The sequence below is a fragment of the Strix aluco genome, chromosome 4, assembly GCF_031877795.1.
Source record: "Strix aluco isolate bStrAlu1 chromosome 4, bStrAlu1.hap1, whole genome shotgun sequence".
Classification (NCBI taxonomy): Eukaryota; Metazoa; Chordata; class Aves; order Strigiformes; family Strigidae; genus Strix; species Strix aluco.
In genome coordinates this window covers 34,279,260-34,300,495 of record NC_133934.1, presented here as the reverse complement: position 1 = coordinate 34,300,495, position 21,236 = coordinate 34,279,260, and the positions used below count along the sequence as shown (strand labels likewise).

General features: G+C 40.3%; 1 protein-coding gene across 2 annotated transcripts; it reads left to right on the top strand.

Moving 5' to 3' along the window:
- Positions 1 to 2,148: 2,148 nt before the first annotated feature.
- Positions 2,149 to 19,414, top strand: ASAH1 (N-acylsphingosine amidohydrolase 1). Of its 2 annotated transcripts, none has more exons than XM_074822684.1 (14): positions 2,149 to 2,343; positions 8,606 to 8,652; positions 8,844 to 8,934; positions 10,153 to 10,239; positions 11,240 to 11,318; positions 12,174 to 12,248; positions 13,052 to 13,097; positions 14,537 to 14,681; positions 15,865 to 15,919; positions 16,126 to 16,207; positions 16,809 to 16,940; positions 17,180 to 17,303; positions 17,861 to 17,917; positions 18,587 to 19,414. In XM_074822684.1, the coding sequence occupies exons 3-14, from the start codon at positions 8,914 to 8,916 to the stop codon at positions 18,674 to 18,676; spliced, it is 993 nt and encodes a 330-aa protein (XP_074678785.1). In that variant the 5' UTR covers positions 2,149 to 2,343; positions 8,606 to 8,652; positions 8,844 to 8,913; the 3' UTR covers positions 18,677 to 19,414. The 2 variants fall into 2 exon arrangements, with proteins under 2 accessions (XP_074678785.1, XP_074678784.1); XM_074822683.1 differs by lacking the exon at positions 2,149 to 2,343 and adding an exon at positions 3,745 to 3,897.
- Positions 19,415 to 21,236: the final 1,822 nt, after the last annotated feature.

The following is a 21,236-nucleotide window of genomic DNA, read 5'->3' as shown; positions in this document are numbered from 1 at the left end:
ACTCTTCAAGCTTACCACATAGCAGGAATGACTGAAAATTATCTTTATTTCCCATCACTTTCTATTAACTACACATTTTTTTCAAAGCAAGCAGTTGCTGGTGTTTGTAGTGAGATTCTGCATTAAAACATTTGCAAAAAGAAACTAAAGCAGAACTCTTTGATTCTGTTTTTTTAAGTATCTCCAGAATTATATTAAAATGCCCTCACATATCAATAATCCAGTTACAAAATCTTACTAACTGTATCACTTGTGAATATTTGGCTTGTATTAAGGGAACGGCTCCAAGAAAAATTAAAGGTATATGTACCAGTGGTAAGCTATTTGCCATATAGCTTAAGCCCTGGGAGACAGACTGTAACAATGATATAGACCAGAGAGAAAGATCCCTGATTTTTAGTGGTCTTGAGAGAGAATAGTTGACTTCTCCAGGGAACTCTATATAACCTGATTACTCTCAAATAAAAATAGATATCCTGTCAATCAAAGAGAGCCACCATGCAGGCATAGTGTGTGGTTGGCTTTTTTTACCAGTAGCAGAAATGGTCAAGCAGGTGAAGCTGATTGTATATGTAGCTTAGAGGCTTTTGGATCACAGTGTGTGCCCATATGCTCTGTGACTCAATTTTTGTAAAGAAGAGGGCTATGCTGCCTTTTCCATGGTGAGTACAGGCCGTATTTTAAGTTCCTGTATTGTTGGAAAAGGTGCATTGCGTGTGCCCAGGAGGTCTGACAGAAGTGTGAGCACTGAATTTGTGGGGAGAAGGCCAAAAGCTGGAAATAAATAGATGATTGTTGGCAAATGCTCCTGGCCAGAGTCTGAGGAATTCTTGGATGAAAATGCAGCATAGCTGTGGGTTGTACCATCACAGGAAAAAATGTAATTCATTTTTTCCCAGAGCTCTTCAGCCTGGTCTAGGACTGGGGATTAGGGCTCATTAAGTAGTTCCAGTTGTAGGTACCACGCTACATGTCCATCCCCAGAAATGTAAGTAACGTGATGGACAATCATTGCAATGTCATGGACCTGGAAGTGGCCTACTGCCAAAACACTGGGAAAGGGGCAGCACCACAAGGAGCAGGCTGTGGGCCAGAGTAATTATTTATTGGGGAGTTCATTGCAGGTGTCATTGATCCACAGTCACTGTGAATCTTAAACGCAGCTGAAGTGAATGCTGATGGTTGAAGTAGACTGATGTTACAGCATCTGTTTTTCCTTCTGAGAATACATTGTTTAAATAAAATCATGCCTGGTAGAACTCATAAAAATGATTACTCAAAAACAGATGCAGCTGGAAGCAGGAATCTGCTATGCTGGTGGAAAGAGTGCTGAAGGGAGTACTTGGAATCTGAAAAAGACCCTGAGAACTACCTGTGGAAAGGAAATAAGTCCACTCCATATTTATCAATGTAAATAGGAGAATGCAAGGTGTAGACACTGTTAAGTAGTCATAAGTGATAGTAAAGGAAAAATGGAACTGAGAGGCATGTTTGTTACAGAGCTAGGAATAAATGAAACGCGAAGAAATGTCAGAGCAAATTAAATGAGACTGTCCCAAGGAGGGATTGGATTCCCCTTCCAAGAGGAAGTAGTGGATTTGGCAAGGGACTGGCAGCCCTGCAGGGAATAAGGATATTGTAGTAGCAGTGGGGTTGCCTTCTGTGTTGGGACTAATGATACACTAGATTCTTGCTGAAAAATGTGTCCTGAGATAACACAGAAGCAGAGATCTGGGGAATTCACCGGCATTTGAGTTCCAGGAAAAGGAAATCAAAGGTATGACAAAACAGTGAAGATCAGTATGTGAGTTAAACTGTTGCTATAAGGAGTCCACTGGATATTTTCCCATTTGAAATATTCATGGGGTCTTCTTGGTGATACTGTGTCCTGGCAGTTAAGTGCAAAGAGCTTTAATTTAAGTGAAACAGAGAGAAAAGGGGAAGGAATTTGTGCAGCCTCTACTCTGAAGGAAGGAACAGATCTGGGGTATGGTAATACAGTACTGGATAGATGAGTATGAGAACACAAGGGTGGATGTTAAGTACTAGTTATCAGTGACACCAGCTGTCAGGTACTACAGTTAATGAGTAAACTGCACATCTTAAGAACCTTTTTTCTTCTGACTTAACTTAGATTTTTGAAAACTGACAGAAGAAACCTAGACAACAAAATGGAGGGCCTAAAAGTACTGGTGTGGACCCTGCAGACAAGGTGTCTATGGGAACACAGCAGAATAGCCATAGTCGGAAAAACACGGGTACTGGAGGATGTTAACTATTCCTTAAACTGAGAATTTCTTTACCGGTGAAAGAAAACTAGAAGTACAAAGAGGCTTCAGAAAAGTAAGTTGTAAATGTATAATGTGATGATGGCATAATTTTGTCTTCAGAGCATTCAGAAAGAGTTTTTCATTTTCCAAAGTTGTCATTTATTTTCTATTGTTAAAAATGTCCTAAAAATAGTAAAGCATCTAGAGAAAGATAGTAAACCATCTAAAAGCTGTCTCTTCCAGAAATAAAAGGTGAGTAAAAGGGGTTGCAGATGTTTAGAAAATAACTGGACCAACTTAATCTGACTATTTTCTACTGTAGATAATAGTACATTCAGATACCTGCAAGTAAATACAAAATTATTGTCTTACAGGTGTTTGTCTGGGGCCTGTAGAAACTACCTGATTTCCTATTTGTGAAAGATGCTCCCATGAAAATCTTGAGGTTTCTCCTGCTGTAATTTTCCTCATTTCCTAAATCCGCTGATTGGTTCTGTATCTTCTTCCAGCCGTGCTTAACTTTTCTGCCTTGGTCTCTAAAGCTGTGTGCAATTCCAAGTTTACGTTCTGGCTGGTTCCTTCCTACACACTGCTGCACACCCTCCTTTTGCCCAAGGCTTTCACACCTTACAATGCATTTCTTTTATCCTTTCCTGTTTCATAATTTCTGCAGTGCCATACAGCTTTCCAGTCAAGTATTGCCAAGGACTTCCCTTCTTTTTCTTGCCACCCCCAGTTTGTTTTATAAGAGACTTAATTAATTGCACAGCCAATTAAGTCATGATATTAAAGCTGTTGCTTTTTTGTGTGCTGAAAAATGTGACATATCTCAGGCCCTGCATAAAACACAAGACACAAGCTAAAACACAGGCATCCGAGAAGGTTTTTAGTATTTATTCGTGGTGCTTCCAACAACTGTTCCTAACATATACAATCATTATATGTTCATTTGCTCACACTAAAATTATGCTTCTTTATTGTAAGCTATTTGGAGTATGCACCTTACTCTGCTGCTGGCTTGTACTTGGTATTACAACAAATATACCATTTACATATGGAAGTGAATAAATTATAGGCAACGTGCTTAGACACAGCATATCATACCCTGTATTTCTATGAGACTCACTCCAGTTGCCTGTTTCCTGCACTCTCAAGCAGGCAAGATGGAGAAAACTCCTTTTTCCTGAAGAAGGCACCTGCCTTGCATTTCACATTACCATAAAACCTGTGTAAAATCTCCCAAGGACACATAGAGTAATTAAAAATCACAATATTTACCAAGGGAAAACTGGTGCTACGGGTTTGCTCTTAGTGTTGCCTGAGAGAGGCGATTTTATTTCAGACTTTCTCGTGCGGAACTTCCTTCCTTTGAAAGTACGACTTAAAAATCAATTCCTCTGCTTTATTGAAATTAAAAGGGAGGGCGTGGGCGGCGGCGGCAAGGCCGGGGCGGCGGCGCGCCGCCGCCTTCCCCCTCATGACAGGTGGGGCGGGGCGATGTCATGTGGGCCGCCGCACCGGGAAGCGCCGAGCTGAGCCGGGAAGGAGGATGGCGGGCTGGGGCCAGGCGCTGCTGTCGCCCACCGCGCTGCTCGTCGTGGCGCAGCTCGTCTGGGCGCCGGACCCGGTGAGCCGGGTGAGGGGAGGGAGAGGGGACGGAGCGGAGCGGAGCCGATCGCCCCCGGCCTTCTCTGGAGGAGGTGGCGGGGTGAGAGGCGGCCGGCCCCGCCCGAGGGGCTGGCGAGGCTCCGGAGGGCCGGGGGAGTGTGAGGGGAGCTGGCTGCTGTGCCGCTCTTCCCCACGCAGGGGGCCAAGCGTGCTTTTAAGTTCACGCGTGTGAATTTAAGGTAGCGTCTCGCTGCCCTCACGGACTTGGTGACTTTTAAATGGCTCCTCTGGCAACCGGCGTGGCCGCGGTTACAAGTCCTGATGTTTATCTGGTGTGTTTTACAAGTCCTTGCTCGTTCCTGCGTTCAGTTTCATATACATCTATGATGTAAATATTGTGATGTTACACCAAAGCAGTGATTTTCAAAAGGAAAGTTGAGAAGGCATAGCTAAAAGTACATATGCTTTTGAATCTGCTTAGTGTATTTGATACAGCTTCACCCAAGGGGAGACGTGTAGAGCAGGTGGGCTTGGGGTGTCTTTTTTTTTTTTTTTTTTTTTTTTTTTTTTTTAAACTGTATGGGTGAATATTTAACTTCTGGAGGAATTGTGAAGTCGAGGGTGGAGAGTTATTTGGAACAGGCTGGCTTCCATCTCCTGGGCATGTAAACAGCTGTTCTTGCTTCCTGATGAATTTTTTTATTCCTGAAGGAGCAAAGCAGACTTTCATTTCTTCCGTTTCTGAATCTCCTCATCCTCTGTGAAGAAGACAGGTTTTTAAATATCTCTGAATTTCAAAATATTCTTTTGCAATTTATCTTAAAATATTTTGGGAACATACTGCTTCCTTTATTCTTTGATGTCTCTAAGACTTTTCCTAGCAAATTATATTGATTTCAGGAAAATGACTATGGGTTTTGGGAGAGGGGAGAACTGCGGGAAAGGCTTTGGAGGACTGTGGACATCTGTATGACCCGTGTTCCCTTAGCATTCTGCCTATGCAGAATTAGGCCCTCTTCTGTGCACCCCATCCCGTCTTTCCCCCCAAGAGCAGCTTTCCAATACTATAAGCCAGCTCTAGCTTAAAACACCTTCAGAATTATAGCCAAAAGCTTCCTGGGGTGTGGAGTGGGGGAGAAAGTGCCATCTATCAGCAAAGTCTATCATTAGAGCTTGATTTTGCATTTGATTGTAGTTGGTACATCTTCACACTTGCACAATACCCACTGGGTGTCCAGGTTGCATGTTGTGCTGCTGTGCAGCCAGATATCAGGCTCGGATATGTTACTTTGGGTTGAGATGCTGGGATGCATCATTTGCTGAAGAATGAACAATGATTGTTGTTTTCCTGCGTACAGCTGGTTGGGTTCTTTCCGTTAACAGAGAACACGGAAGCTAAATGCCATGAATTACATCTCAGTGGTGCAGACTGTCAGTCCCTTTAGCTTTCGGTTAGGCCCCTTCGATCATACTGAACTTTTTGTCCAAACTGTAATTTAAATTGGCTTGCTCCCAATTTCTTCAGCACTGCAAGAGTACTCTTTATTTTCATGTTCAGAAAGGTGAGCAGTGTTGGGGCTGCTGCAGCACAATAGAATGCTGCATTGCTGTCATCCCGTAAGGAAGAAAAATGTGTTGCACCACAGGATTCATAGACCAGAAGATGCCGAATATAATAGATTACTTTGTCAGAAAGAGCTTGAATGCCATATCCTTAAACTGTAGAATCGTGTTTCATAGCTCAAAGAGGTCATTTGATAATTATTAATATGAAGATGAGAAACACTGAATACTAAGGAAGGATGCCAGAGATGGTCCACCTCAAAAATACCTTTGAGGGTAATAAAGAAACTGCTGGCATTCTTTAGACTGGACAAACTACATTCAGCCTATTTCATATTAATGAAAGCAGGCTAGGTTTTAAAATATTTACTCAGCAGTCATTAAACCATGCATTAATTTTCAACCTACGAGTAACAGGCAGTTTAAAACAAACAAACAAACAAAAAAGGAGCATTTAATCAGCATTCAAGAATAGCTGTAGTCCTCCTAGGGAGTTCAATGCATGTTTGAAAAGCAAATTTATAGTGATGACCTCCTGTTTGGAGCCAGCTTCTGCTGGCTTTTTCTAGGAGACTAGTTGTGGTTTGTCATGTTGGAAAGTCAGGGCAATCCTCTCATGCTGGAAGGCTGCTCCTGCTTCACTCAGACAGCATTTATTGTTCCTCTTCCAGTGTCAAGGTGCTGCAGAGGGGAGGATCTCGCTGACCACAGCAGTAACTTCATAGCTGCTTATTTCAGTCTGGTGATAGTGCCTGGTGGTTTTGCTGTTGCTGTAAGAAAATTCTTTAGGTGTCTTTTTTTCTACCTTGTCATAAAAGTTTGCAGTAAGTCTTTAGCTGATTGCAAAAGGTAACAATTTTTTCTTACTCATTAGAACTTTGTGCAAAAAAACCAAAACAAAACAAAAAAATACCACTGCTAGTTTTCTGGTTGTTTTGACATCTTTTTAAATTACTGGTCATGTGCCAACACACAATAGTTTACCTAAAGAAAATGTTAATAATCTTGGCTTTCTTCAGATGTCTCAGTGCTAGCAGTTTTGGAAGATGTACGGGTTGAGGATTATTGGTTTCTTTAGCTTGCTTTATACATAGACAGATGAGAAGTCTAAAATTACTGACATGTAAGGAGGGAACATTTTCTCTGTTTCTCTCCCTTAACTCTTCCCTTACTGCTGCTTTCCCCACCCCTTTTGTGGCTTAGGTTGCAAAGGGTTGGGAAGATAAAAACAGCTTCAAATACAAGATTAAAATCATGAATCTGTCAGGAGTGACATAACATTTAGTACGTGGAATATCACTTACTTAAAATCCTCTGAAATCAGTTTGCGTAGTTGCCGCTCTTTCCTTTGTGTACGCATGGACTATACTGACAGATTAACTGAACTTTCATCCATTTTGGATAATTTTTTGTTATAGACTGTACCTGTCAAGAAGTGTATTTTGACAGCAGATATTTCCTGAAGGTCCAAATCTGTGCATGCATTGCAGTAGGATTTATATGTAATGTCACTTTTTCTGATTGATTTTAGTACTGAAGGATGGAAAATTTCACAAGACAATTGCATTAATACTGTTAAGTATTTGCTTGGCTTTGCACAAAGCCTCTGACTAATTAGTCATCTGATATCTTCCCCTATGCTCCTTGTTTTGAAACTTCCTCACTTCAAAAATTAAACAGCCTCTTGTGTTTGACCTTTTGTTCCAGCTGTGCAAAGGCTGTAACTGCACTGCAGTGAAATCTAGGAAACATATAGATAGTTCTATACCTTTGTCTCGCATGTAGGAAAACCAAAATTCATCTCAGGCTTTCCCCCAGCTACTGGAAACAATGCAAAAAGAAAACACAACACACAGAAACCAATCCCACTTTAAAATTCCTGTTTCCAGTTCTAACAAATTATGCCAGTGCTTAAAGTTTGTGTCATTAAGTAAGACATTGTGTTTTCTAGGTTAATGCATTAAAAACAGATAATGTGATTAGCCCAAAGAGAATGTGCACATTAGTTAGCTTGTTTGTCCCAGATACGTAGCTGCTAGAAATCTTGTCTCAGTTTTTACTGGAGCCAGAATGCATTATAAGGGCACACTTGTAATCTAATTAGTACAGCCAAATAAATACTGGAAATCAAGGGGGGGGAGGGGGGGGAGGTGGTGGACGGATCCTGACATGGTTTTGTTTCTGTTCTGTCTCCCAAACGCTTGTGCTTTGGGAGCCTTTGTATGAGCTCCCAGAACAGCAGGTGTACCTTTCCTTTTTCCTAGAGGGACATACTGTGCTCTTACGAGCTTACTGATATGCTCAGATAGCTGGGGGACCAGAACTGGTCTGCTCTCAACTGGTTTGAAGCACAAGTGCAGCTAGTAGGCATTTGCTTGCATTTCATTGGGTAAAACATGCAATTATAATTGTGGCATGTAGATGCATATGTTTATGTATGTATATGCATGCTTTATGTAACTGATGGGAAAACACCCTTGCATTCACTTTGAGTATACCTAAATATAGTTCTCAAACTTTCATTTGTAACTAGCCATGCTTACAGGAATGAAGGTAACTACTTTTTAGTTATATTCCTGCAATGCACCTCTCGTAATACTTACCACCCGTTCTGCAGTGCTCTTCCACACTAAATAAAATGCCACACCATATAGCTCATTCCTCTGGCTGAGTAGTTTGCCCAAAGTTGAGTGTGTTTTCTCTGCCCCAGCTACACAATGAAGCTTAACACTAAGCATAATTATGAATGACGCTATAAAATGAGATTGTGAATTGAACGAACGGAAAAACTGGTCCGTATTGAGATGTAAGGTTTCTGAACTTGTCTAAAGAATGTGCTTTTGAAGTGCTCTTCCTTGGATCACACTGAGTAAAAATGGGTTTGGATATTTATCATAAACTTGTGGTGTTTGCCTTGGACTACATTAGGCAAGTTGTCTGAAGGGCTGTCAGACAGCACGGGGAAGTTGCTGTTTGCCCCCTACCTCTTGTCTTCTCCTCTGCACCCTTTCCAAAGTCCTAAGACCTTCCCTTCCTTTATTATCAAATCATCATGAATTGAATTAGCTGACTAGTCCTAAAGGTTTAATTCAAAACTGAGTCTGCTAGAATAATAAAGTGTTTTAACAAAGAGGCTGAATACTAATGTTGCACTGTCTTTACAGTATGGAGAAGAGTGCAGGAGTAAAACATACCCTCCTTCAGGACCAACGTAAGTAATCTGATTCCACTTTTCTAACAAATTACAGAAAAGTAGTGATTTGCAAGTCGGAACAGGGGTTTTTTTGTAACTTGTTCCTGTTGCAGATCTAGAAAATGCTAGTTACAGGTGGGAAGCACCTATTTTGTCAAATGTGTTCTCAAAGCCGCCTTTAAATTTGAACTCTTGTACTTATCTTTCAGGTTCAAAGGGAATGTACCCACATACGTCATAAATCTTGATTTACCTCCCAGCAAAAGATGGGATAACTTGATGCACGACAAAAAGACAGAGGTATGAAAGGCAGAGCTTACTTTGAAGCTTAGCAGGTATAAAACTAGCATGTGGCCTTTTATTTTGAGAAAAGGTTTGGAGAGGAATACTTATGCTAAAGTTCTCTGAAAGGGATAATATTTCTAGTTGATTTTTCTAATAGGCTCTAGACTAGAATAATTGCATGAGTAAAACATTTTTCTGTTCAATGCTTGAGCTAGCAGCATCAAGTATAGGGGCGCTGATGTTTGGGATGTAGAGGAATAAAAACTAGTGTGGCATAAAGCAGCCTTTCATTTATCAAAGCTCTTTAGTCATGAAGTAGTACAGAATGAAGGGGGAGGAGTACACCAAAGGGACAGCCTCAGAAAACTGAAGTGAAACTGAGGCAACATCTCTTCTCCTCTGCACATTCCTGCTTCTCTCAAAACACTGCATGAAGTGATGAAATGGCAAGGGGGAAATGAAGAACTTCGTTTTCAGGGATGCTGGTTCCAGCATGGGTGCTTACACAGCAGAAATATTTTTAAAAATACTCGAGCCTATTTTATACTACTTAAACCAGCTGTTCTTCAGAAGGTTGCTGAAAATTCAATTCAGTAATGCTTAATTTCTCAAAAAAGGCCAGGTGTATCCCTGCTGACTTTGACCTTTCAACTCTGAAAGCCAGACAATTTTATACCATAATATTTATTTTAAAAGTCTCATTTAAGCCAGTGGGTGTTGGAAGGTTCAGGCTGCACCTTAAATTCTGAAAGGCTTTATCTCACATGTACTTTGGAGTTAGATCACATAGAGTGGCCATTCACATGTTGCAAACAGAAAGCATGTGCTTTTATAAGAAATTTATTGAGTCTTTTTGGCTTCAGGAACATCAGCGCTTAAGCACAGAGCTTTTAATTAACATTTTTAAAGATAGAATTCTGAGTGCAGAGTATTAAAATGTGGTCAAAGGAGCAGAAGATAAGGATGGCTTTTTCCTGGAGTTTGTTTTCTCCGGTAGAGGGACATGGTGGAGCTAATCTAGAAAAGTTATTTGAATAAAGCTTGAAGAGTGACTCCTTAGTGGGGAGTTGGGTGTGTTTTTCTCACCAAGAACACCACATTTAGCACTTTCTTTAAATATGTATTTGTTCAGCAAAATGGTTTTTTGAAAAGTATGTGAAGGAGTTCTGTTAGTATTCTAGCAATTCTTATGCTCAAGATCTTTTATTCAATAAAAGCCCTTGTTCTTTTCAGCTGAAGACTGTGGTCCAGAATATTAAAGATATAGCAAATACTTTCTTCCCCAGTGGCAAAGTTGTTGACATAGTGGATAACAAAATAGTAAGTATTTTCAGCTTCATTATTTTTTTACTGTTATGCTCTGACTACCAGAATTAGAATGCTACTAAATTGGGCAATTAAGAACTTTACAAGTGATAATTCTTCCACTTGCAGAACAAAAATGCTGTTTTGAAGAGTTACTCTGAAATTTTCCCTTCTTGGTGAAATTTTGCCTTCTTGACTACTCAGAATTCCTCTGAAACCATTGAACCTAAAATGCCATGTGTCTCTTCCTCCTCTAATTTTTTCTAAGATCTTTTCAAGTTTGGTTTAGTCATGCTAGACATGTACGGTGCTGACTTAGTCACTGTAGCAAAACACTTCACTGAAATTCTCTTTGCCATGTTCAACTCCTTTTAAACAGCAGAATAAAATCAGGTTTTGAAAACTGTAGCAAATGTCTGATTACAGGCGCAACTTTGACTGGGCCTCATCTTAAAAAATAATTTGATTCTAATTAAAATAGGCTTTGGCATAGAATCAGGACAGGAGACAACCGTGTAGTGCTAGAGACAGCAAAAGGTCAGATCTGCCCCCCATCTTTATTTACAGCAGCCTTAGGTCATGCTGCCACTCTTCATTTGTATTCCTCTGTGCCTGAGTGAGGTTAACGTAAAGGTAGTATATACAGTCAGACCAATGTGTGAAAGTTAGGGATTCCCTTAAACGCTGACGTCAAGCTCAGTTCCAGTTGAGCTCTTAACATGTAAGAGTCCTACTTCACTCTCTTGCGTCTGTTGCTGCTCGTGATAGTTAAGATACTGTGCTAATCTCCACTGCTCACATGGCGGTATTTTGATAAGTAATTGTTTTTACTCTCCCTAAGTATATACTTGTCTTCCAAGTACTCTACAAATATCCTCAAGTTCTACAGGCTGCAGAGGAATTAAATACTCAATTTAACAGTCGTGAGAAGGATGTACCTATTGGGGAGAGGTTTGTTTTAAGTAAAAAAATAGCGTGAATTTACACAAACAACGTCCAAAACTTTTCGTTTCAGGCTCATCTGACCGCCACACTTCCTTATCCTTTCAATGAAGAACTCCAAGGGATTGCAAATTCGTCTGGGATTCCTTTGGGTAATAGTTTCCAACACTTTATTAACATAGTGGAAAATGAGGAATCCAGACTCCTTTTAGATTAGTATGTGTACCAATCTGCAGTATAGTTGTAGTCATCTGTGACTTTAACAAATAAATTAAGTAGATAAAGCAATAAATTGCATCTCACACTAAATGAAAACAGTATTTTAGAGGAGAATGGCAATAAATCATGTAAGCCTTTCATCAGGCTGGGACTTCTCTGTAGAGCTTTGGGTGTTGAGTTTTGGGTGCTGGAGCAAGTCTCAGCTCCTGTGCACCAGGATTTGGGGGAATCTTTGATTCTCATTGGTTTCCTATTCAGCTGTGTCTGCCGTTGACATACCAAGAAGGCAAGGCTCAGTTTCATGCTGTGCTTTCTTTTCCTTGTGATCCTTGCCACATCCTGCTGTCTTCCTTCCGCACCTCCTGCAAAAGAATGCAATTCCAGGTGAGAAGTAGACACTGAATTCTTCCAGAATTGAGACTGAGAAGATCCATATGCTTCCCTCGTACAGGAGCAGTACACCTGGTGCTAGTCAGCAGCTCTTGTGTGGGAATAGTGGTACACAGAGTAGCTTGCTTCTTTAAAGCGAATTTTATAGCTTGTTTTGAAGTTTCCAGAGTAGGAGGTAGCAATGACTGTCAGCTTTCTGTATGGTAAGGCAGAAGGCCAAAGGATTCTGATCCTTCTATTTGCCTTTCAGGAAGCTTGATTTTGCTGAACCGGTTATTGAATGAGGTTTAAACAGAAATTCTTAAGAGAAATATTATAGAATGTTGAACTTTGTAGTACGCTTTTTTCCTAACCATTTCATGGAAAAATTGTCAAACTATTGTTTCTTTTTGTTCTAGGGGAAATTGTTATTTTTAACATCTTTTATGAAATTTTTACTGTATGTACATCAATAGTGGCGGAAGATAAAACAGGTAATGCATCCCAGAATAGTGTTAACAGTTTTCTCTTATGTAGGAGAGGGTCTGCCTCAATTGTACAAACAGTCCTTCTCAACTACAGGCAAGAATGTCTAGTAGAAGAGACTAAAAGCAACGATAATAAACGGTATTCCTTGAGAAGGGAATTGTGAACTCATAGGTGTCTTACGTTAAAAAAAAAGGAAAAAATACTTTCAAAGATGGTTTGGTTTTGTTGAGGGTTTTTTGTGGTGTTTGGGGTGGGGTTTTTTTTAATAGGTGGCATTTGTTTTTCCAGGAAACACCAGCCAGACACCTGATATTTTCTCAGTGCCATGAGGGATTCTAGTGCAATCCATTTTGCATTTAGTTTCTATCTATCGCAAATGTATGGTGCTAGAGAAAATTGATAGTCTGTTTTAAGAAAAGAGACTTACTGAGTTCAGCAGCCCTTATCTGCATCTGTTCCAGCTTAGGAAATTTCTGAGGGTTTCTCAGAGAGCTTACAAATGTCTCGCTTGTAGAGGAAGCTCAAGGTATTGCAGTTGCATTAAGATAATGTGAAAAGCATCTGAGGCTGAGATGGACTGCAGTTTACAAAATTACTTGATTTCAATTATGGCAAAACACTTCTCTGATCCAAAACCCCCCACCATTTTTCTGTACTTATGAAAAGGGGAACTAGACAATGGTGTTTTCCCTGCTTACCTTCCCAGGTATTTTTCCTGCTTACTCATTTCCTGGTTTTGTAAGATGAAATTTATGTCTCTTTCTTTAGAAAATTGTATTTGATTATTTATTTATTTATTGTTACATAGGGAAACTGTACCATGCCAGAAACTTGGATTTTGGACTCTTTCTTGGGTACGTACCTAAACTTGTGCCTTTTATTTTTATTCTTTTTAAACCCAAAGAAAAAGTTAGCTGAACTTGAAATTTCTACACGCATTCTTTGAGTCTAAATGATGACTTGGTTGTTATTAAGACTGTGACAAGTAATTCTGCATTGCACGCTGTGAAAAAAGGCTAAAATGAACAAAAGGATTGTTCCGCTGATCTTGGGTCAAACTACTCCAAGCGTGTTGGGAATGACTTTGTAAAACAGTTGTGTTCCAGTGTTACTTAGTGTTTTCTCAGCTCCAGTTAAAACTGTCTCGACTCAAAGAACAGTCCCTGTAACCTTACCTCTGAGATACGGTATATCTTGTTCTTTACATGATGGGACAGAAGCATCAATTTTAGTGTATGCAGTGAATTATAGATTGGATTCGGGCTTGGTTTTGTGGTTGTTTCTTTTCCAGATTATTCCCACAGCTACTGTACTGTGCTCTACTGGTACTTTCTGTCATTCATCATTTCTACTCAGAAGCCAGTGGTCTGTATTCCACTGACTTAACATTGTCATTCATTTGGATACAAACTCTGTAGTTTGTTGCCCAGCACTGGATTCTCTTTTAGTTCTCATTTCATACCTCATGATCAGGTAGTTCAGTGTTTGCTTTTATTATCCCAGTATATTTTGTAATGTCACTCATTCAGATGACTCTCAATGCCCAGATGGAATTTAAATGTCCATCTTCATTAAAATTCTTACCTGCCTATCAAAAACTCAGATGATGTCAACTGTGACTCCCCCTGTCCCTTCATTTGGCTTGTGTTGAACGTCTTCCACTTAGAAATACTGGGAACACGCTCCCTGAAAATTAAGGCAACTTTCAAAGCTGTTCCCAAAACCTGGATTGTTTTCAGAGAATTTAATGGTCTTCTAGGTGTTCTTTAGCACCCTTTTGCCTAGAAACTGTTCTAGCTTATTTTACAAACTAGAACTGGGACTTCCCTTCATGTAGAGACAATCCAGTAGTACATGGTTTGTTTTCTCCCTTTTGAAAAGTAAGAATTTGAGGGAACAGGCTCATTCTGCTGCAGAAAAAGCTACCCATGCTTTCAGGGTACAGTAGGCTTGGTGTTACAGGCAGTACCCGTAGCAGCCTCCCTTTGGCAGCAGGAATAGAGCAAAGTTATGTGTGTTCAAAACAAACCAGCTGTAATGGCGGTGCTGTTGAATACTGAGTAGTATATTTGCTCTTGGTTCATACAAAACTTGGTTCTTTTCACTGACTGCCTATGCCTTTAGACTTCCTGGCTGTTCCTTGCTGGTGCTGCTCAGGTAACTACTGAGCAGTGGTGTTGGCTGACATGAGTAAGATCAGAGGAGAGGCATCACACACAGGAAATCTGCGTGCTGTGAAGTTTCAAAAGCTATGGATGGAGGGAAGTTTCAAATGCTGTACCGTCTCCTGCAGGTGGGATGTTAAAAATAATTCCTGGACTTTAACTCGGGAACTGAAGCCTCTAGTAGTAAACTTGGACTTCCAAAGAAACAACAAAACAGTATTCAAGTCTACAAATTTTGCAGGATACATAGGCATGGTGTCTGGAGTCAAACCAGTAAGTATGAGGAGAGGGTCTTGTCGGTTTGTTAATAATGCTTCAGACTTTCCTTTAAGATATAAATTTTCCTGCTTTCAACCTCTGCCTTGGGATGGTTTTTAATAAATGACCTCTTAATTGTGGTACACAGTATAGCTATTTGAAGAAAGGTAAAAGAAACTGCACTCTTCCTTGTAAAAGGAAATTGCCTAAATGAAATATTTATGCTTGGACAATTCTTAAAAACGATGTTGAACTCTGAATACGAACAGGAGTGAATACAAAGTGCTAAAGTGGTTGGAGTTTCTTGCTAGCCAATAGATATTGCTGTGATCCCAGAGGTGAAACGGCATACTTGTGCTGTTTTAATTCCTTCTCCAATCCTTCCTGGAAAATGAGTCCTGCATTGCAAGATTTTAATTTTTTTTTTTTTTTAATAGGCACCTGAAATCTGGGGTTAATCTACATCTTAAAAAACAGCATTATAGAACTTTACCAGGTCTCCAGTTTACCACAACTCCTCCTTTTCTACATGCTCTGCCTTTATTCTCTGTTCCAGGTGGCCCTTTTCATAGTAGAGCACTTCTGACATAAATCCCTGCATTGTATCAATTTATTTTTGTCTTCTGGTCAAATGAATTGGGAAGAGTCCATGCTGAAAATAATCCAGTGTAGCTGAACTCCACTTTTCCTCTGAAGGAAACACTAGTTGAAGACTGGGATTTGAGTTTGAATTGCATGTTGCAAGTAGTGTGGATTGAATTGTCTACAGCTGCATGCCCATGTGAACAGCAGTAACATATCAGGGTGTACTTAGCACTGGGACTTAAAGATCTGCTTTCAGACTACAGTAGTATTCAGAGGTCTGAGAGTATACAGTAGGGGAAGGAAAACTGGTAATTCAGTGATGCAGCAAGGACCAAGAGAAAAACGGCCACAGGCTTGACTTAGCATAAAAGCATGGTTTGCTGCATTGCTGTGCCAGGTCAGAAAACTGTCAATTATCATTTCTACTTACTCAAGCAGTGGTAAATTAGGTTCTTCTCCACATGGGCTTGATCTTGCAGCCCATTACTCAAAGGGGAAGAATCTAATGAACAAGAAGCTCAATTGGCATATAAATTGCAATGTTGCCTCTTGTTTATTACTGGTATTAATGGGTTGGCGATGGATAAAGGTTGGCTTGTTTAATGCTTTTCAGGACTTGTTCACCCTGACAATGAATGAGCGTTTCAGTCTTGATGGTGGTTATGTTGGTGAGTAATGCTCATTTCTTTCATTATTTCTGGACAAGTTTTCCAGACCTTGGGCATACCCGTTACCTTAACAAACGGGCACACAAATGGTGAAAAGATTGCAGATGAGTAAGACAAAACACAGTTCATTTTAAAGTCTGTGAGAGTTAGAATAGTGTGAGTGAACCTTCTGAAAACAAATTATTGTAACCAGTGATATTTTGCAGGAATCTTCGAATGGTTTCTTGGTAGAAGAGATGGTATGTGGATGGGCTTTCTTACAAGATCAGTATTAGAAAATGCTACAAGGTATTCCCCCCCACCCTCTAAATATTCTACAGCTTTAATCTGCTTTGCTTTCAACTAGCGTGAATAATGTAGATGTACGCTTAGTATCTAATGATAGAGAATCTTCCTAGAAGCCTTAACGTTAAATAGTTCTGATTTTGCTGGTACACTGTGGGGGAGGAGGCATCACACATGATCCCTTAGAACCTCTCAAATTGTTCTCAGATTTTTTTTTTCTCCTAATGAACCTATCAGTATCTGAATGCATAACAACTTTCTGTATCAAAACACATCCAACAGGTAGTAGTATATTATAGGAAGTAAACAGAAACAAAGCTCTCATGCAGTAAATAAATTCAGTGGAATATGACACAGCATATCATCATTTTATTCCTGTTTTAAATGCAGAAAAAGTGCAAAGAGCACCTCTCAACAACCATTCTTGAAGTACAGAGTGGAGGAGCTTTGCTTAAAGGTGTTTCTTCATTGTGATACAATCTCCTCCTATGTGCATAAAAGGGGAAGTAACTACCCAAACTTTTTCTAGGTCTGTGAAACTCCTTCTTAAGTACTTGAACCATTTATAGCATTTAATAGTCCAACACGACTTTGTTATCTGCAGTTACCAGGATGCAAAAGAGAAACTGGCAAAAACAAGACTGCTGGCTCCAGCTTACTTTATACTGGGTGGAAAAAATTCTGGAGAAGGGTGTGTGATAACTCGTTCCAGGACAGCTACTCTGGATATCTGGGAGTGAGTATGCTTGACCTGACACCTGATTCAGCCTTCCAGAAGAGGACAGGTTCCACCAATAATTGTGTCCTATGTTTCTTGTGACTCCTGTTGTGCAAGAACTTGCTTCTTTAGCATCATTGAAAAATATCACAGCAAGCCTAAAAAAAGTCCGGCTGTATATAGTACATACTATATATGTACTTACTACTTAGAGAATACTTAGAGAAGCAAAACACAAATATATACCTCTTTTCCAGCCTTGATATCAAGAAAGGCACGTGGTACGTGTTAGAGACAAACTACGATCGCTGGAAGCCTCCGCTAATCTTGGATAATCGTAGAACACCTGCAATGAAATGCCTGAACCAGACAATGCAAGAGGTAAACATCCTCTGAATACCTCATCTTGCTGTTTTGAAACTCCCACGTTACAGTGCTGACCTGACACAGCCAGGAGCATTCAGGGCATTACAAGCACAGCTGTAATGACAGAAGTGGCTGACGTTTTTGTGACAATTTGTGCTTCTGGGTAATAAAGTACCAGCTGGCTCTTTACACAAATGTGCTTTAGTTTTAGGCTTTCTCTTTAGCTAGGTGGGTTTCCTGCAAGCATTTTCTGCAGCTGTGTATGCAGGGGGATAAACCTGGACATACTTTGAGAGAGATTTTCAGTGTTTCCTAGGCTGCTTTCTCTCCAGTGAAATTCAAACACACGTTGTCAGGCAGCAAACACTGACACTTGAATGTCCCATGCTGTACTGAGATCTGGTCTGCTCAAGTTTTTGCAACCCATGTTCTTCTGATCTCAAGATGTATGAGTATCACATACTCTTAAAGCTTTGTCTTATTATCTAATTGAGCAGTAAAAAAGTTATAGTTCTCAGCATTTACACTAACAGGTTCATGTCCATTGACATCAATGTATTATTTTCTTTCAGAACATCTCCTTACCGACAATTTATGATGTTCTCTCCACAAAGCCTGTCCTCAATAAGGTAATGCTTCTATTTCTGCGGAAAGTTTAGAGTGGGGGGCAGACTACTGAATACTGTACACCTGAGGAGGAGGTCACAGTGGTACATGCAGGGCTTTGTTAGGTGAAAACATGCACGTAAAAACGAAACAAATTCCACATTACTTTGTAAAAGCAAAATGTAATTGCTGGAATAGCTGTTTTCTAAAGGCCCTACAGCTTTAAAACTCCAAGTAGCCTGAGCCCTTTCCTCATAGCTGGCTCTGGTCTGAGGCATCATTTGCGCTACAGGCATCTTAAGGACCCTTCTAACCTGAATTAACCTGTGATACATGCCTTTGTAAGTAGCATGAAATAAGCTAATATACTGATGATTTAGGGATACTACAGGCATGTGCTTCTTGCGACAGAGGGTGTTTTAGTCTGAACTTGAGGGTTTGGTGTTAGGAAAAAAAAAAGATTAAAGGGGTGAGAAGAGTTTTTGAGTGATAAAGTTTAGTTACTCTATTAAGTGGAGGCAGCATTCTTGGCTGAGGACACAAGATTGCATGTTACTGACTAAATAAGAGAAATGCTCATTTTAGTTGAACTGTTCAGCTAATATCAGAGATAGTTTTTCACTAATTGCTGTAATGAGGCTTTCTCTTCTTTTTCCTTTTCTTTTTCCTTCTTACTCCCACCTGCCTGTTAGCTGACTGTGTGCACAACGCTGATGGCTGTGTATAATGGTCATACAGAGACTTACCTGCGGGAATGCCCAGATCCCTGTAGCCCTTGGTAGTCCTGTACCTTTCCTCTGTTGGAAGCTGCTTGTCTGAATTGGAAGTCCTCCAAGAAAAAATACTTCTGGAAGAAGATTCCTCCGTCTAACCCCTTTCTTCAGAAATCCAGTAGCTATATAGAAATGTCAATGAGCTTTTAACAGTGGAGGACCCTATCTCACAGTGGACTTTCTTGCTTCCTGATCAGCAGTTCTGCTGATGAGAAATGTATCCTAATGAATGTCTGGTTTGATTTCAGCCATTTCTGCCAAATGAGTTCAGCAGTTAGCTCTAGATCTCTTCAGTCGTGACAGTATTCTTGGTTTGGTTTGTTGTTGGTTTGTGGGTTTGTTATTTTTTTGTTGTTTGGTTGGGGTTTTTTTAGGTTACAATACTTCTAAAGCACACATGAGTTAAAATGGCACCTACCAAGCATGAAAAAGAATTGGGTATAAGAAGGCAATCTGGGACAGTACAGTTCTGTTATTCTTTATGAAGCACTTAAGATGAATTGTTAGTGTTCTGGTCCAATATGAGGATATGTCTAAGATGCTCTGTTATAAGATAACCTACCAAGTGTCATACCTAGTCACAGAAACAGGGTCTTGGGGAAAATATCTAAAATGAGATCTGAGCCAAAACATGTCTTTTCACTGATTTATAGAACTTTTGCTGAAGCTCACTCTTGGCCTGTTAACACATTTTTTTTAATATATATTTTTCTGTTCTCTCAAAAAAATAAACACTAATACAGTAAATATTTTTAAGAACTGCTTTCTTTGACTAAAGTACACATGCGCTGATCTCATACCTCAGTGGAAGTCACCATGCATGTTACATATCATGTGGCAGAAAGGGCATTCACTTCCAAATAGACTGATTTTAACAGTGTCTGAAAAGCTGATAGCTTTCTTAAACTGACAGTTAAAGCTATTACCGTGAGGGGAAGTAGCCAACTACTGATAATGGTTGGGTTGTTTGGGGGGATTTTGTTTTGTTGGTTGGTTTTTGGAAAGTGGGAGAGGGAAGCTAAGTCAGACCACACCATTGGCCAGAATTCAAATTAGTAAAGGTCCTTTAAAAATAGAAATACACTAGGAAGCAGATAATGTAGAAGGCAGTAGTTTTATCTGTGTCATGGTCTGCATTGCTGGGACTAGTTTCCAGTGCCAACTCTCGTGTTTTATAATGCGCAAAGAGAAGACACTGGAGAGTAAGCTTAAGGGCTGGTATATATGGTAGTTCACTTGTAATCTTTCCTTAACCATCCTAGGAAAGAGGTGTAATTCATATTCCTATAGAGCCATTAACTTAAAGTTGCCACTGGTGTAAAGGAAGTGTTTGCTGTCTCTGGTTTCTGCAGAGATGGTATTGCATAAGGCATTCTAACTAAAACCTGCAAGTTCATGACATCCAGTCACAATGGGATTCTTGATAGCCAGGATATGCAGAACAGTATTGGTGTAGTGCAGAAGTTCAGAACAGAGGATACTATAGTTTTGTGTTCCAAACAGTAAAGGCTACTATATTTTTTTAAATAATTGTAAATTTAACAGAAGTCTACAGAAGGGGAAACAACTTACTGCCTATAAATCTGAGATACAAAGTCAACTTTCATCCAAGTATGACTGGCTAAATTGATTTAGTATTGCTTCCTTTTCCAAAAGAAATACTAAAATTTCTCCAAGGCTTTTGATATGGTTCCCCACAGCCTACTCCTAGAGAAACTGACATGTTAAGATATAGACAAGTGGTCTGTGCAGTGGGTGAGGAACTGGCTGACAGGCCACACCCAGAGGGTGGTGGTAAATAGCTCCTTTTCAAACTCGGGTCTCCCAGGGATCGATATTGGGCCCAACACTGTTTAATATCTTCATAAGTGATCTGGATGATGGGATCCTGATGAAGATTGCCGATTATACAAAACTGAGTGGGGAAGTGGACACTTCGGAAGGCAGAGCCACCCTGCAGAAAGACCTGGATAGTCTGGAAGAGTGGGCTAACTCCTTACGAAGTTCAACAAGCACAAGTGTAAAGTCCTGCACCTGGGAAAACATAATCCAGGAGTGCAGCGCAGGCTGGGATCCACCTGGCTGGGGACCAGCTCTGTGGAAAGGGACCTGGGGGTCCTGGTGGACAACAAGCTCAACATGAGAGAACAGCATGCTGCTGCAGCACAGAAAGCCAATGGGATGCTGGGTTGCACCAACAAGGGCATCACCAGCAGAGATAAAGAAGTCATCATCCCACTCTGCTCAGCGCTTGTCAGGCCACACCTGGAATACTGCGTTCAGTTTTTGTCCCCACTATACAAAAAAAGATGTGGACAGGCTGGAGAGGGTCCAGAGGAGGGCCACAAAGATGATCAAGGGACTGGGAAGCCAGCAACATGAGGAAAGGCTGAGAGAATTGCGTTTGTTCAGCCTTGAGAAGAGAAGGCCTAGGGGAGACCTCATCACCATGTTCCAGTATTTAAAGGGTGGCTACAAATGGAGACTCCCTCTTTACAAGGAGTCACACAGAAAAGCCAAGAGGTAATGGGTACAAGTTACTCCTGGGGAGATTCCGACTGAACACAAG